The 17,887-nt window shown below is 29.2% G+C and overlaps 1 protein-coding gene across 1 annotated transcript; it reads left to right on the forward strand.

Annotated features, from left to right (window-relative positions):
• Nucleotides 1-6,642: 6,642 nt before the first annotated feature.
• Nucleotides 6,643-15,841, forward strand: LOC111636249. The gene is made up of 12 exons (XM_023381458.1): nt 6,643-6,681; nt 7,306-7,356; nt 7,487-7,533; nt 7,647-7,746; nt 8,205-8,281; nt 8,363-8,425; nt 8,535-8,570; nt 8,654-8,719; nt 8,799-8,849; nt 12,223-12,270; nt 15,405-15,539; nt 15,707-15,841. The coding sequence occupies exons 4-12, from the start codon at nt 7,662-7,664 to the stop codon at nt 15,728-15,730; spliced, it is 585 nt and encodes a 194-aa protein (XP_023237226.1). The 5' UTR covers nt 6,643-6,681; nt 7,306-7,356; nt 7,487-7,533; nt 7,647-7,661; the 3' UTR covers nt 15,731-15,841.
• The last annotated feature ends 2,046 nt before the right edge of the window (nt 15,842-17,887 follow it).

Consider the following 17,887-nt stretch of genomic DNA (forward strand, 5'->3'; position numbering starts at 1 on the left):
AATTTCACATCACTTCGGCCTTTCCAAAATCGCACTTGTTCTTAAAGAGCAAGTTCGATTTTAAAGTAGGTATGAAGGGAAGAAAGGATATATTGGAGGGCACTCTCTCTCTTTATTCCCTAAGGAAAATTTGGTTATTTTATGATAAGTTTATCAGGTCAAGGTATAAAGTGTGATAATTTTTGTTACCTATTTAAGTAGAATAAACAGTTCCGACAATTGATTTATCTTAAAATACCCGGATGGTTAACATACCGTGTTTCCCCGAAAATAAGACATCCGCAGAAAATAAGATCTAGCACAGATTTTGCTGAATTGCGAAATATAAGACCTCCCCCTGAAAGTAAGACCTAGCGAAGCTTTTTTTAGTCATAACGGTCATCGACAGATGGTTGAAAGTGGCCGTTGGCTTTTTGAAAGTACAGCCATTGATTGGTCAGCAGACAATTACGCCACACGGCATGATTTGCATAAGACTATGGCTTGGGAATCACAGATTTGCATAACGTTACGGCTGGTGATGGCTAATTGGTCGGCCGGGAATCACGCCACAAGACATTTGCATAGTGCTACGGTACAGTAAGCACTAATTGGTCATCGAGATCGATGTTGACGCTATAAAAAGGCGACAGTTCGACACACCGGATATACGTCACTCTCGTCTAAGTTCGACTTGGGAATTTTTTTGTTCAATAATAAATGTGAATTCTTCTTCCTGGAAAAAATAAGACATTCCCTGAAAATAAGACCTAGCGCATTTTTCAGAGCAAAAATTAATATAAGACACTGTCTTATTTTCGGGGAAACGCAGTAATGGGATTAAAATATATGATTAATACAAGAGCTATAATTATTTTATGGGTGGTAATTACAAAAGATAGGGGTGAGGGATAGTTGTTTACAAATCTAGAGGAAATACTCTCCTTTACAGATATTGTATAGACGTTGTTACCCCTGATTGGTTAATTACAGTTGTGGGGTCCTACTTTCACATTCCTAGAACTAAAGTTCTGTTAGATTTTCTTTGTTCTGGACGAGTTGAGAAGTTCGTTAGTTCACTGAGGATACCAATATTGAGTTCTTTCGTTTACACTAGGCTGGCAATGGTACTTGGTTATGGGATGCTGATGAATTGATGTAAGTAGTGGATAAAAATTTCTTTCGGAAGAGTTCGCTGGATAAACTTGTGATCCGTAGTTAAAGCTGCTGATGTAGTGCCTTCTTGGGTCTTCAAAGGGTTGATCGATGCGAGGTGGTGTTGTTCTGATAGACTCAGAAATAATAAATATTAGAGTAGATTAATTAGTTACCATGTAAATTAGCGATGAGAGGTATATGATATTTTTTTTTTACATAGCCGGTTAAGTACTCTCTCTCGGAAAAGGGAGATTAATATTAGAATATCTAAATATAAGAATATAGTTACAAATATTCAAAACAAAAGAAAATGTTAAGGGTATATTTTAGATATTAAAAATAAGATATATATATATATAGTTAAACATACAATAATCATACTTCGAAAAATTATTATATTTATGATTACGAGACAATCTAAATTCATAAAATGGAAGTTAATTGTTATTGAGTGAGAGGCTCAATAAGTTAATACAATATTCTTGGGTTTTGTGAACCTGACTGGCTTCGAGGTTTAGCTTCTTGGCGAGGAAGGGGTGCGATGACTTCCGGTGTGATCTCTACTTCTCTATCGTTAAGGGAAATTTCATTTGGCTCGTCGTTGAGACAATTATTTCCCGGTGGCAACGATCTTCTTCCTTCGTAAGTAATATATAAGACTTCTTCTTACTTCGTAAGTAATATATAAGACAACATCCTAGGCAAATTATTAAAAAGATAGTTATAAGACAACCAAAAAGTATTGTTAGCATTGAGGTTGAATTAGCGGTGGGAGTTGCTGTACAGGTGGGGGTTATCTCTAACAGGTGGTCAAGGTCATATTGAACATTAGCCCAGGCTCGATCAGCTAATCGAATATCGTAATCAGGAGCTTTCTGGAGTATCTCTTTTATTTTTGGTGTTGTTAGATGTTTCTGAAGTGTTTGTATCTCGGTTTGATTTAGAATTTCCTCAATGGCTGGAACGATTAATTGTTGTGCAATTTCCAGTTGTAGAGCGGATTGTTGTTGGAAATGAGAGGTAAGAATAACTCCAGGCAAATAGCCTGTACATGCGTTTGGTAGATCAATTATTCCGGTGTTATTTAATTTACGAGTAGTTGATATAAAAGGAGATTTTGGATGTCATCTAATGGTTAACGTAAGGGAATGAGGAGTCGAATAGAACCATGTTCCTGGTCGATTTATGCGTTTGAAAGGGAGAAGGAGGAGATGTAAGGAGTTGGAATAAATATAATAATGTAGGTAATATTTTTATAATGTTAATATATTTTTTTCCCATATAACTAACCCCTCCCGGAAGAGACGGGTACTATCAGTACTAATCCATAATTATGTCGGGTTCAAGACTAAATTCTTTTCTAGCAGTGGTCGGTTTAATTCGGTCCGCATGTGCGTTTATTTTTCGCTTCGTTTGGATATTTTCTATTTTAAAATTAACAGGGCTGATAATTTCTATAATGCGGAAAAGCCCCGACCATTGGGGTGCTAATTTTTGCTTTAACCCCTTTAATGTAACCACCTCCTTTAACAATACTCTGTCTCCTATCTTATAATGTGGCGGTTTATTTTGTCGGCGATGTCGTTCTTGTCGGGCTTCTGCTGCTTGTTCCGAATATTGTTGAGCCGTTTGATGGGCGTGTTTCATTCTTTGCCGTAATTCGGAAGCGAAGTTGTCCTCTATATCGTATGCTACGGTTCTAGGGCTGGTAACCAGGTCAAAGGGGTAGGTAGGGTCTCTCCAGTATAAAAAGAAAAACGGACTTTCGTTTGTAGAGGCGTGTATCGCCGTATTATAGGCGAATAAAGCGTAAGGGATCCATTCATCCCAGTCTCTTTGGTCAGTAGATACATAATGAGATAAAATGTCAATTAGGGTTTTATTAAATCGTTCGACTACCCCGTTACAGGCCGGGTGATAGGCGGTGGTAAGAAGTCTTTTTATCTGTAACAATTTACACACCTCCGTAAACATTTTAGAAATTAAGATGATCTATCGAATAGATCGAAAACGTTTGTTACATTAAAAATCTCACAGCGAATATTAAGGTGTTGGTTTAAGTTATTTATTTATTTAATTCTGCTGGGTATGAGTGTGGTTTATGTTTCATATAACTTTTGAATATCGAAACAGACGTCATTTATTACAATTCAATCATGATTTTATTTAAAAATGATTTTTTACTTTTATTTATTTTCTATTTAAAAGCAAAAAAATTATAATTAATCCATTTTTCTTGCATATTTTTGAGTAAAGAAAGGAAAGTCTATAAAAAGTAATCAGATCTACAATCAACTGCACAAAATAATTATCGACTTATTCACACTCTTCATTCAATAATTTAATAAGTATTTATATTAATAATAATGTAAGAAACTGCTTAATATTGAATTTTATAATTTTATTTCGGAATTTTAATTTAAATATTTTATTTTCCAAGAAATACGTTAATAATGTCAATAACGCATTTGAAAAGCAAAGAGTAGACGTAATTATATAAATCACTGCACCTGTTTAATGTACACAAAAGGAAGTTATATGAGTTCTGTGTTAATTCCAAAAATTCATTATTCGGAGTGAACATGAAATGCTTAAGCATCTTCGTCATAACTTATTTCCTCTTCATTAAAGAGATTTACGGAGACGGTAAGTCTGAATTAGTCTATTAATAGAATTTAATAAAATTAATTACGTTCTTCGTAGTCAATTAAAATAAGAAAATATATTATTTAATATAGTTTTAATATTTAAATAATTATTTCATTGATTATGTATCAATAGAAAAAACATGTTTGACTAAGTTCAAGAATTGCTTCACGGAGAGAATTTGCGAATCAAGAGTAAATTATTTATTTTTATTATTTTACTGTTATTCGATATTATTCGCTAAAATTGTATCGAATTTCTCAGGTACGAACAATAGAAACCTTCTGTTGTAAACAGGCATTCGTGGGTAATGAATTTCGTGAAAAGGTAAATTTTCGACTGAATATTATATATCGAATAATGTGATTTATAATGGACTAAATATAATTAATTAATATATTTTGATTAAATTCCATATTTTATTCTATTATATAAACTTTTTAAATCACTTAGACAAGTTAAAAATTAGTTATAAAAATTTTAGGTTATAAACTTTGCTAAGGATTTTGATAACCTGCAATAGGAAATAAACAGTAAAATTCAAAATGAGTGTTCTTTTTTTACAGGAACAAAATTTGATTTAAATTATAATTTAAACATCTTTTATTAATAAAAATTATACTTTAAAACTTAAAAAAATTGTCTTGAAAGTGTACGACGGTTATCGAAAGATATGTAAAATTTTATAAAAGATTTCATATATAGACAGGTTAATAATTATTTATACTTGTATTGGAAATTAATATATAGGCCTATATATATATATGAATGTATTTTTTAAATTTATATCAGGAAGAGCTATCCAGTCGGGAACGTAAAACTTTCAAAGAGTTAAAAGCTAAACACTCAATTTTCAGATGCCCAATTTTTGGAAACACTTGGGAAATGGGTCCTATTATGTGAACAATGAGCTGTTTATAATTATGCTCACCACGTTTCGTTCGAATCAGAGACCCAAACGTATGATCCTCGCCTTGTTAGCAATAGGAATTATTTTTGAATAATTTTTAATGAATAATAATCCGAATAACACATTTGATTGTATGTTCTGTCACATGAAAATTTTGTTTTAGTCTACTAAAAAAAGATCAAAGTAGAAAAAAAATTATCCCAAAATATTTCCCAAATTTTCTGTCGGTCGATAAAAAATTCCGAATCTGGAAACTGTCGATAACTGTCTTCTGTTCTTTTCTGCTAGACTGAACTTGCAGCGTGACGTAGTGAAATTGCTAGGTGTGTGATGCACGGGACTTCAAATTTTTAACAATTGTTTTAATTCAATTAAAGGATTCTTCTACTGTATCTTCTAGGCATCATGCAGATGAATTAAATGTCATAATCCTAAATCTATCTTATTTTTATATTTCACTACTCGAGAATAGTTTGTTTTAGGGCATAGATTTACACGATATATATATATATATTAATCATAATAAAGAAATAAAATTGTGTGTGGCGCCATCTGTTATGATATTTTATTATAAACAGTTTCTATAATTTTAATTATCATAAAATGATAAAACGTTTAATTTTGAGGGTAGAGATGAGTTTTATGAAAAACTGTAAATGATAAAATCTTCATTAAGTCCGACCCCACTCGAGATATGACACGTGATCATCCTTTATCTCTCCATTCACTCGACCTTTCACAACCAAAATTTAATAGCATTAATGCCCCTTATACATAAGGATACCGTGCCAAATTTTATTTCTTACTCTTCACCCCATCATGAGATATTAAACGAAGTAGACGCTAACTACCTACACACACAAGACACATAAATAAATAAATTTGTGGATGTATATCTATTTTGCCACCTTTTTGACGTTTTTGGTTTAACGGGTTTTCAAAACGTAAAGATTTGCAAAAAAGAACTCGGAGAGTCAAATTTGACACGATTCCAATACTTTCCTTTGTTATGTACACATACAGCCGGGAAAGTAAAAGATGATTCAAATATATTTATATATATTTGATATATATTTGATATATATATCAAATATATATAAATAGGATATATTTGAATCATCTTTTACTTTCCCAAATTTACAATACTATAATTAAAAAACACGACTAAAAACAATAAGATTAACATATATAAAATTATATCCTACAAGAATTTTCAACAAACATTCGTTTTTTGAAAAACAAATTCTGTCGGAGTATCCTTTTTAACAACTGTCCTCCTCCAGTGAGCATTGTAACCACGTGTCAGGCAAGAACCCACTATCACTATTCATTCCATTATTCCTTTTTCCTTCTTTTTAATTTTTTCAATTCAGCCTATCAACACGACTATCCACTATTCTAACACTCTCAACAACCCACTAACATATACTATCCACATTAACGAAAGTGTTCTTTTTTTGTTTTCACAACCTACCTTTTGGTGTTGCTAAGTTTAATTGTTGAATAAACACAGGCTAGTATATGATAAGTGTGCTGTTGGTTATGTTAGAACCAAATGTTTAATTGATTATTAAACAAAATGTTATTTTAAACACCCCCTCACTGCAACACTTTGTTTTTGAGATATTTTACTGTTACAATTTACATAACTCATCCCGTATAATATACGTTTTTAACGCTTGATCAGTATTAAATATTTTCTTGTTTTTATACTTGTTTTCAAATTATTTATATTTATTTATTTATATTTAGTTGGAAGAGGAATGTTTAACAAAGAGACTAGTAACTGTTAGTATCTTTAAAATTTATTTATTTTTAATGTGTAATGTAAACTTTTTATAATTATAATTTATTCTAAATTTTATATTAAATTAATAATTTGTGTTTGAATAAAATTTTGTTGAATAATTTATTTAATTTAGGATGTTTTCGATTGCATGGAATTTTACCACGAATGCCACTGGGATTTAGCAATGTATTTCATGCAGGTAAAATAATCTTTAATTATGAATTTACGTTTTATTATTAATGTCATAAACTTAATAATTTATAACATTGAATTAAATCAAATAACTATAAATTTTTAAAGTTGACCATTTTCGGGAATCGGATTTACACTTAAGCCAAATAAACAATAGCTTAGGGCCTCAGTACAATTTAGGGTTGGCACTTTTAAATTTTATATTATTTACTGGGGAGTAAAGACTTTTTATATGCTTTAACTTAAGACCACAAGTTTAAATCTAGCGTTGCATTTTCCTGTCGATTTTTTGTATTTTTATACGCTTTTTATTAACTTATTCTGTTTGTCTATCCAGATAACTCAATTTTATCTACTTCCCAATATCCGATATAGTTAAAACTTTGCCTACATACCCACGTTTCTAACAGTGAGCGCCCAACGTTTTTAATTTTGGTCCCATAATACCAATAATATTGTTAAAGATTAAAAAAAAATTATTTTTTACCTTTTAATTCATTTATGTGACGTTTTTATTCCTATATTGAGTATTCATTCACAAATAAATTTCATGGATATTAAATAAAAGAGAATTATAATAAGCATTTAAGAGAATTGTTAAACCATGTTGAAATTTTAAAAATTTATTTAGAGAGCAGAAAATTACACAAAAATGGAAAAAGATTTGAGAAATGCTGCTGGAGTGAGTTGAGTATTTTCAAAATATCTTCTTATGATTTTTATTTAATAACTAAATTATATAAAAATCAATTAATATTTTTATATTTTATTTTAAACGCATTAGCTAATGTTTTCTATTTAAACTTCTAAAGCAACCCACCAGTAAAGAAGGTTGTGAAGATTATGCAAAACGATTAGAGTAAGACTTATAAATTTAAAAATTTTTTAAATAAAATTAAATAATTTTTAACTTTAATCCATAAACATAATAAAATTATTACAATAAAATTGCAAATAATTCGAATTTCATAGCAAGAAGAATGCTCGATGTGTTCTGATAAAGATAACGACGATGAACTTTACGGTGTAATATGTGATATCGTTCGTAAAACAAAAAAATGTAAAGTATCATGTAAGTATTTATTAGCAAAATATCGTATTTGTGTATCTAATATATATAAAACCAAATTTTAATCAGTAGAGATTTTAATGTGTCGATTAAAGTTTATCCTCAACAGCATTGGATCATTGTTTTTGAATTATGTAAAAACCTATTTATAATTTTCTTAATTGCTGCATTAAAAATAAAATAAAAACACAGTTACTCTCATATTAGAAAAATAAATTTAAAAAGATAATTTAATGAAAGATAAAATGTCTAATAATTGGAGGAGAAGATCAACCCTCGAAATTTTTAAATTAAGAAGAATTCTCATAGAAAACATTACGAAAACATAAAGCCTTAAAATGTTAAAAGCCTCACATTTTTTCCTTAAACTTTTTTACATTAGAAATTTTTATTTATTTTAATTTTTCGTATTTACTCAAATATTTATTATTATTTTATTTTAATACTCGTGAAATTTCTAGCACCTCATGGTGTAAGTAGGAATCACTGCATGAACATTTTCAATACTTGTTTTGTGAAGAAAATTAATGAATCAATGGTAAAATGTTTTTGAAATAATATATATAATTTCTGTCAAAACTCTAAATTTATTATTAATTAATGTTAATTTTTCATCTAGATACGTGAAAGAGATATAAGTTGCTGTAAATCTTCTCTAAATAAACCAGGCGACTATTTTGAGGTATATCATGAATTTCTCTAATTAATATTCTTTATGAATAACAAATTAATTTTTTTAATGGATTTTATTAATATATTAAATATGTATATAAATAACTTTGTTTATTTAGAATAAAAAGAATTGTGAATCAGACTTATATAAGACGGTATTTACTTTTCTATATTAATGTAGTATTATAATTATTGATTTGTTTGTATAATTGTTATTATTATTATTATATTTTTTTAGATAATAATGGACTGCATGTTTAAAGATGATTATTGTAAATCGCAAATAATTGAATATTTTATGGAGGTAAACTTTATTTATGTAATTTACAAAATTGTTCAAAAAAGAAATAAATATTCACAAAATTAATTATGTATAATCTTAGAATGGAGAAATTTTGAAAGAATTTTGTAGAAAATTGAATAATGAAATTGGTGTAAGTATAAACTTAGATATTTTTATAATTAGACTGTTATCAAGTGTGTGGAGACGTAAAATTAGCTCTAAAAATAATATTGTTTAATCTTTCTGTTTAAATTGCAAAACACATAATTTGGAAATTATGCATTTTGCAATTTAATCTTAGATCTTAGCAAACAAAAGGTTCTAATTCTATTCACTTCTAACATAATATTGTAATAATTTTTTTAAGTTATGGACTAAGTAATGATATCTTGTATCCTTTGTAATATCTTTATATTTCGTACTTAATTCCTTTTCCATACGCTTTCTGCCACCATGGTCAATAGCAATGTGGTCACCAAGCAATATCTGAAATATTTATTAAGTTTGAACATAATATTTAATCAAATTACTTTCTTTTACAGGCATAATTAATTTTTCTATTTCTACGATAGCTACGTCGTTAACGTTAGTTTAATTAATACAGTTAATAATACTTACTTTTAAATAATTCACAAATATATATTTACTTTTTACAAAAAATATAAATAATTCTTAATGAAAAAAATGGAGAATTTTTAAAAATAATCAAATTTCCCAAAAGGAATGTAGCTGTATTCATAATGACTGGTCAATTTAATAAATTAATCATTATTTATCACGGCTGGGCATTATAAATAATGTCCTATTAATCACTTGGTTCATAACATCTACAATTACTCCTGGAATAATATTTTACGATTAATTTATGAATCTTTTATTAATGTCACATTCTATTTCTGTGGTACATCTAAATTCTATATCAAATTTTTTATTTATGTTATAAAAATATTTACAGTCTTCTTCTATTTTTTTCGTATTCTAATCTTTAATAATCGCGTTTTTCCTAATAATTAAAGAAATTTTCTTTAGACAACAGAGATACAACAGTTAATTAGACAACAGTTAATTAGACAACAGCAGAGAATATAACAAAATATACAACACAATAGAAATTTTTCATAGTGTGTAACAGATTTATAACAAAAATGCTGTGATATTGCATGATGACGTACAGTCGACCCCCCTATAATTACGATTCCTATAAAACTACGAAAAAATTGTGACCGGTATCGGTAAAAAACAGTAAAACACCCCTATAATTACCTCAAACGTCATCGGGCAGCCGAACTACTTTCCCGCTGTCCGTAGCGCCAACTACGGAGATATTTCTATCGTCTGGACAGTATTATATAAATTATATATACAGTCGACCCCCCTATAATTACGGTCGTACTGTACATATAATTATATATTAATTATATATAAATTAGGTACTGTATATATAATTATATATTAACTTATTGTAACTTTGTTATAATTAAATATATAATTTCCGCCGTCTAGCGTGGCGCTACGCTACGGAGATTTTTACGCTAACTATCGTCTGTACAGTATGTAAATTAGGTACCGTAAGTCTAATACAGTACTGTAATTTTATACATTTCTTGTGAAAGAAACATTTCTTATTCAACGGCGATTAAAATTATTTATGTTAATGATGTCTCCGAAGTTCAAGGAACTATTCGCAGAAAAATAAGTTATTAGAAATCGGCCGCGGTTTGCTGAGCTGTTCCGCGACGAAAACAATGTTGAGCAATGGCGATGTCGAATGGTGACACTCGGTAAGTAATCCTACAATTTTTTATTTATAGCGTAGTTTATACGGATTATTTCCAAAAAAAATATACGTATTTTGGAAATCTTGAGTCGGATTAGTCTCGAATCGATTAATTTTATGGAAGAAAACTTTTCAATCAGCCGTAGTCCGTAAACTTAACACGTGTCGGGCTGTGATTGGAACGACTCGTAAGAAATCGGATTCCTAAAGAATGGAACGTATCTATATCTTATAGGGGGGTCGACTGTATTATGTACTGTATATGTGCTTACATTTATACCGAACAGAACAGATAATGAAAGACAGATATATTAGCAGAATGCAGAAAAAGAAAAAGAAATTTCTTAAAAATCTTCTTAATTAATTTCTTGGATAAATTAAGATTGACAAAATTACAACTTCATATGTTAGGAGAAGCTTACGATAAGTCTGCAAATCAAACGATACCATGAGTATGTATAGAGAATGAATGATAGTAAATTAATCAGATTATGATAGAAATAACATCCTAACACAATGTGAAAGAAAAGGTGAAAAAATGATTTGTGATGTGCAGAAGAAATGGCTATAATATGTAAAACAAGAAGAGGTTTAGAAGAGAATGAGATGGAGAAATATTGTAATGTGGATCCAACAGAACATTAGAACGATAAAGTCATTGTTTTTCAACCGGGATGCCGCCACCCACGAAGGTGCCACAACGACACTTCGTGGTTGCGCGAAATATAGTGAGGAGCAACACCATAACACTTCCACGGCAGTCGAGAGGGAGGAGCTGGAGAATATTCCCAAATCTTACCAAAAAATTTACGTGTCCGTAGCGATTACTACACCTATAAATTATTATTATTATATTTTTTCTAACAAGAAATAAAATCTTCAAGACCATTCTTTTATTAATAAAGAAACATTATTTAACGTGAAATAGGTTAAATAATGTTTTCAAGCAAAAAATGTCAAAGATGCCCGTTGTACGGTCGGGGTCTGCACAAGTGTTCGATGGCCTGAACACATCTTACATCGTACTATTAAAATACGGAAAGGGCAATAACTCTATATTGATAAGAGAGTAGGAGTGCCACAAGGAAAAATCATACTGAGTTGGGAGTGCCACCAATAGAAAGAAGTTGAAAAACACTGGATTAAACGATGATAATGATTCACGATTATGAATTAAAATCTAGTCTACAGTTAAGCAAAAATTAATTATTTTTAACTGATTTAAACATTATTTAATTTTAGAGTTTTTATTAATTGTTTTTTCTAACAAATGTCATAATTATATACTATATAAATAATAACTGTGACTCATTCTTTTTATTATAAAATATTTTCTCTTCTATGTATATATCTATATTATACACATATTATGAATTTATACTGTATATAACTAAATTATGTCTGCGTGTAACAACCATGTGCTGAAATTTGCTATTCCAAAAAGTGCCTAACCAATTCTAACCTTATTTCTGCAGATAAAACATGAATATATTTAAGCATCTAATGAAAGTAAACATTTCATGTAACGTCTATCGACTTATTAACATATGGCGTGAAACAAAACAGCTAATGTTTACGCACTTTCTAATGTATTCTAAATGTCTTCTAAAAAGAAAAAATATATAAAAATACAAGAATGTAGCAGAAATTATAATTAACATTTTGCTAATGATGTTCCATATTCAAGTAACATTTAAATAGTATTGTGACATATGACCAGAAATTAATAGAAAATTAACTTTTCTAGATTCCTCCGGAAACAAGTCAATGCGATTATTATTATGCAAAGTCAAAGGTAATATTATTTTATATCTTTTAATATTCTCAGAATTTACAGAAATAAAATAAAGGTACAAAAAATATCATTAATATTTTATTTTTGTAATACGTAGCCTATATATAAATTATATCTAAACGAGAAAAATAATTTACTTTATAAAATGTATTTAAAAATGCGTAATTATTATGAATAAGTTATTGGGATATTGACAATATAACCAGAGGCGGCGTAAGGCGTGGGCGACGTGGGCCACCGCCTACGGCCTCGCTGTCCGAGGGGCCTCGCGCTTCGAAGGTTTATGCATTACATAAAAGCCGTAAACTCAAAAAAAAAAAAAAAATTTTTACTCGTCATAAAACGATAAATATATTGGCATACCAAATTTGTTTTTACAGTATTTATCTAGCAACATTTGCTGGCGTTGGGTTGCTATCACGGGGAATCCTTGCCAGCCAGAGCTGGGGATTTCCCATTGTGTTTGTCTACATTACTTTCACGATTCTCAACGGCTAGAAAACCAATAAAAATATTGCAGTAAAGTATCCCATAAATAGTGGAGTTAAAACTCGAATATTAAATATTAATTCCAGTGCATTTTTTACACTTTGCGGTTGTCATAGCTAGAATCTACTATTGGTAGACACAGCTAATTCTTCTATGGCAGCAAAAACATTTTTTGGTTTTATTCATAAAATTTATTTGCTATTTTCAAGTTCCAGCAAACGCCGGGAATTAATCAAAGGCAAATTAAAGCTTACTATGAAGCCTTTATCAGACACAAGGTGAGAAAGCAGAATCGAAACAGTGAAGACCGTATTATTGCAATTTGATGTTGAATGCATCGAAAGCTTAAAAAATCAAACGGAACAATCAGACACACTCACAAGGGAACTGTCGGAGTGTCTTCTAATAAATTTTAATAAAATTTAGTTAATAACTACGTTAAAAGTATACAAACTCTATTTTAAATTTCTAGCATTCACTAAAAGTGTTGATCAGAGTTATTAGCAATCAAATGTTGCACTACTTTATAGTAGTTTAACACAATTACGCAAATTTTTAGAAGTGAAAGGGCCGCGGAGGAAGACGGCGATATTACATTTAGAATAAATTCTGGAATTTTCAAAAGTGGTTGAAGAATTAATAAAATTTTGTATACTTTTAACATAATTATTAACCAAATTTTATTAATTCTTCTCCCATTTTTGAAAATTTCAGAATTTATTCTAAATGTAATATCGCCGTTTTCCTCCGCGGCCCTTTCACTTCTAAAAATTTGCGTAATTGTGTTAAACTACTATAAAGTAGTGCAACACTTGATTGCTAATAACTCTGATCAACACTTTTAGTGAATGCTAGAAATTTAAAATAGAGTTTGTATACTTTTAACGTAGTTATTAACTAAATTTTCTTAAAATTTATTAGAAAACACTCCGACAGTTTCCTTGTCAGTGATTGTGATTCGGTTTTAAACGAAATGCTCAGTTTAGAATTTATCATATCATTACATGTATGGTATGAGATATTATCGCGTGTTAATATCATAAGCAAATTATGGCAATCTTTACAAGTCCATTTAAGTAATGCTCTTAAACATTTGTGTACGTTTTGTGACTGGATTAAAAAATATCGACAAACTGGATTCGAAAAATGCTTGTCTGACGCTCGTCAATTTATTGAGAATAGCAGTTATGAACTGCCAAAAGACTTTAAAAACGAAAGGGTAGCCAAAAAGAAAAGGATATTCGATGATGAAGGCAGCGATCAACCTATACAGTCTTCCAAAAGCAGGTATGAAACAGATTTTTTTAACACCACGATTGATTCTATAATAAGCAATATGGATTCGAGATTTATGTCTTTAAATCAACATTTTGAAAATTTTGGTTTCTCTATGAGCTAAGCGAGTTAAAAAATATTCTAAAAGAGCAAATATTAAAAATCTGTCACAACCTTACGAATTATATGAAGAATTACAAACAATGATCCCAAATTTACCCAACTTCATTAAAGATGTGAAACAGCTGCTCCAATACATAACAGAAAATGACTTGAAAGAAATTTACCCAAATATTTACATTGCCGTTCGAATTTTGTTAACAATACCGGTAAGTACAGCCTACGCTGAAAGGAGCTTTTCAAAATTAAAAGTAATAAAAGATTATTCAAGAAATACAATGAATCAGGAAAGACTTTCAGCTTTGGCAGTTTTATCTATTAAAGCATATATAGCATATAAACTGAATTACGATACAATTATTAAGGAGTTTAGTAAGGCTAAAAGCAGGAAATTTCTGTTTCTTTAATTTTTTTAAATGTTAGTTAAAGAATATAGTTTGCATTTTTAGGAATAAAAATTTGACAGTTTCAACTGCTTTTTATTTTATAAAATCCGTTTTCTTGCGCCACCAGAGGGCCTCGCGAAGAGTACCTTGCCCGTAGCAAATTTAGGTCTTGACCCGCCGCTGAATATAACATATTGTTCACCTTTAATAGATATATTTTTTTTAAAACTATGATTAACCACAAAGTTTCCAAAATCATCAATGCTATTAAAATTTCACTTGTTACACAAGAAGTTATTAATCTTAGTTTTATTTTAATACAATGTCTAAACAATTTGACTGTTTGATATCATCATTCATAATTAGAATCTTGAATGAGAATCAGGAGGAGGTAGATTCATACGCCTGTGAATGTCTCATACAGTTGAATAGTACTGTATTTGTACTTGTGTCTCGCTTCTTATTAACTCATTTGTTTACTTTTATATCATGTTTTTGAATTTATTTGTTGTATATTTATTTTAGTTTTTCCCAACGCCTGGTGTTATTTAACAGGCTTGTGAACCAGAAAACAAAAAATAAGTAATTCGTTTATCCGTAGATGTTTTTCTAGTCTTCAGTCGTTCTGTCGACATTCAATTGTTCATTACGAACATTCATTGTTCATTATCGATATAATGTAAAAATTAAAAATAAAGAAAGCAATGTCTTGTTAATTAATATAGGCCTATATATTACAAACACATAATAAATTGTTTTGATAATTTTAAGCATTATTTTTATGTTGACCGTTTACTTTACTGATTTAAATTAAAAAATATTCTATTATCTTATTTAAATTGCTTATTATAATGTTATTTCTAGGAAATATCTTTGATGGAATGCAACAAAAACACAAACAAAAAATTGGTTCCGTTATGCGATTTGATGGTAGAAATTTTAAACAAAGAATCTATTAATGACATACATGATGATTTATATAATAATGTAAATGACAATGTAAGTAATTTTATGATAATATTCATAAATCTAACTGACAATTTTTTATTTTACGTTATAACTTAATTACATCTTATGAAATTTATATAATCTTTTATCGATTGTGAAAAATTAAATTTTAAATTTTATTGAAATTATTTATTCTAAAATACAATTTTTTTTTGTAGTTTGACAACAGACTGAAGAAATGAACTCTCTAACAGGACAACAATGATTATATCGTTTAATAAAGAGAAATTTTAAAAATTAAATTTAATTATTGGAAGTTTTCTAATTGAAATAAAGAATTTGTTTGCAGCATATATACAGTTTCATGTTTAGATTTTTCAGATTGAGTAAACATTACATTCTACAAAATTTCATTTTCTCGTGAATTAAAAAGTAAATTTTAAAATCGTTTAATAAAATATGTCGTTTAATTAATTAATTTTTTAATTTGTAATTAATAATAAAAATAAATATAATGATACATTGTGGATCATTTTAATCGATACAGCGAAATAATTCAAAAGTTACACATTCTAGAAAAAAAAATATATCGTTGAACCAAAAAATGTTAATTTTTTGGTTCAACGATAAAGTCTACTAAACGATAAAAGTGTTATTCCAATTGACAAAAATGTTTAATTAATTAACAAATCATTACTACTTATTTATTTATAATGAGATAAAAACCTCGCTTTCGTGACCACGTTTGAAATTCTTCTGTAAAACTGCATAAATTTTAATATAATTCATATTCCATCTTGATAGCTACTTAGTCTCACTTAAGTGGCCAAGATAGGAGTATCCTAAAGCGATGTTTATCCCAGTTTACGTAGCCAACAGAATAAAAAATTAGCCTTTGTTTAAAGGACATTAAATTAAATAATATTTGGTGCTATAGTTTTGGAACTGTTCGCCGTTCGCCGAGTACACTCACACAACTTTTATTTACACTGGGAAAATTAAATGTATCTTTGGAATTTTATAAGACATAAGACAATTAAATATATATATGTTTCAATAATTTTACACAAAATCCGATTTTATTTTGTAAAAATCTACTTTAAATTACCGATGATGGGTCCATGTCAGTGATACGTCACTCGCAACACTCAACGAATGAAAATATCGACTAGCGCATAATTTTATAAAGACACTAGACACAATGTCTACTGCATTTGATTTAATAATTTTTCTGAGTTTTTCTGTTAAAACACAATACTTAAATTTTTACTAACATTTCACGAACATATTATAAGAATTATAGGCAATCTCTCGGAAAATCGGAGATGATCTTGAAGCCATGACATCTCCGAATGACATGCTTTTGTTCGAAATTTAACGTTTTATTATTGTTTTTTGTTCTCTGATAGTTTTAAAGGTCACCCGATATTACTTGTCACTCTTTAAAAAAGGGCGTGGGGTCATATTAGTATTTTGTGCGGCCGTGTTGCACAAAATATCTCAAAAACATATATAAAATTAAACAAAAATAAAAATTTTAAATATCGACATCGAGCGGTCTTCAGTCGTATTAATTTAAACACCAAGTGCCAAACACGAAGTACCAAAGCTTCGTACACGTCCGGTGATTTAACCTGACTTCACTCAACACTTTGTGTAGAGCTGTGAAGATTATATTGGGCTGCAATTTGAAAAAAAACTGTAGACATATAAATTTTCAGTCTTTCCTTAATCTCGAGAATGGAGTTAGATAGATAAAAATCGAGACCCGATGGAAACCTTAGAGGCGAGAAGCCCCGATGAATTTAGTAAAAAGTAGCCAAAATAACAAATCGGCCAACAGATTCGTGTACCAAAAAATAATTTAAAAATAGTTGTGACTAATATTCGGTTAAATATTTCGGATATATTACGTTCGCATCAGTTTCAGAAGTCACATTAAGTATTTATATGTTAATAAATAATTGTAATTTCTCGCATTTTATTTTTCTTGTACTTTCCTGGTTTTATTAGGGGAGATCGGGGCAAGATCGGCATGTTAAGCTTTACTTAAATTTTGTGTAATAAATACTGCTGTAAACTGAAAAAAAAGCTTTGCATATTGTCTATTGGAATGTTACCTTACTATAGAACTGGTTAAAATCAGTTTGGAAATAAAAATAATTAAAATAATTACAACTTTACAAGAAGAGAGNATGATAGTAAATTAATCAGATTATGATAGAAATAACATCCTAACACAATGTGAAAGAAAAGGTGAAAAAATGATTTGTGATGTGCAGAAGAAATGGCTATAATATGTAAAACAAGAAGAGGTTTAGAAGAGAATGAGATGGAGAAATATTGTAATGTGGATCCAACAGAACATTAGAACGATAAAGTCATTGTTTTTCAACCGG

Source organism: Centruroides sculpturatus, unplaced genomic scaffold (assembly GCF_000671375.1).
Source record: "Centruroides sculpturatus isolate CEXI.00-Female unplaced genomic scaffold, Cexi_2.0 scaffold912, whole genome shotgun sequence".
NCBI lineage: Eukaryota > Metazoa > Arthropoda > Arachnida > Scorpiones > Buthidae > Centruroides > Centruroides sculpturatus.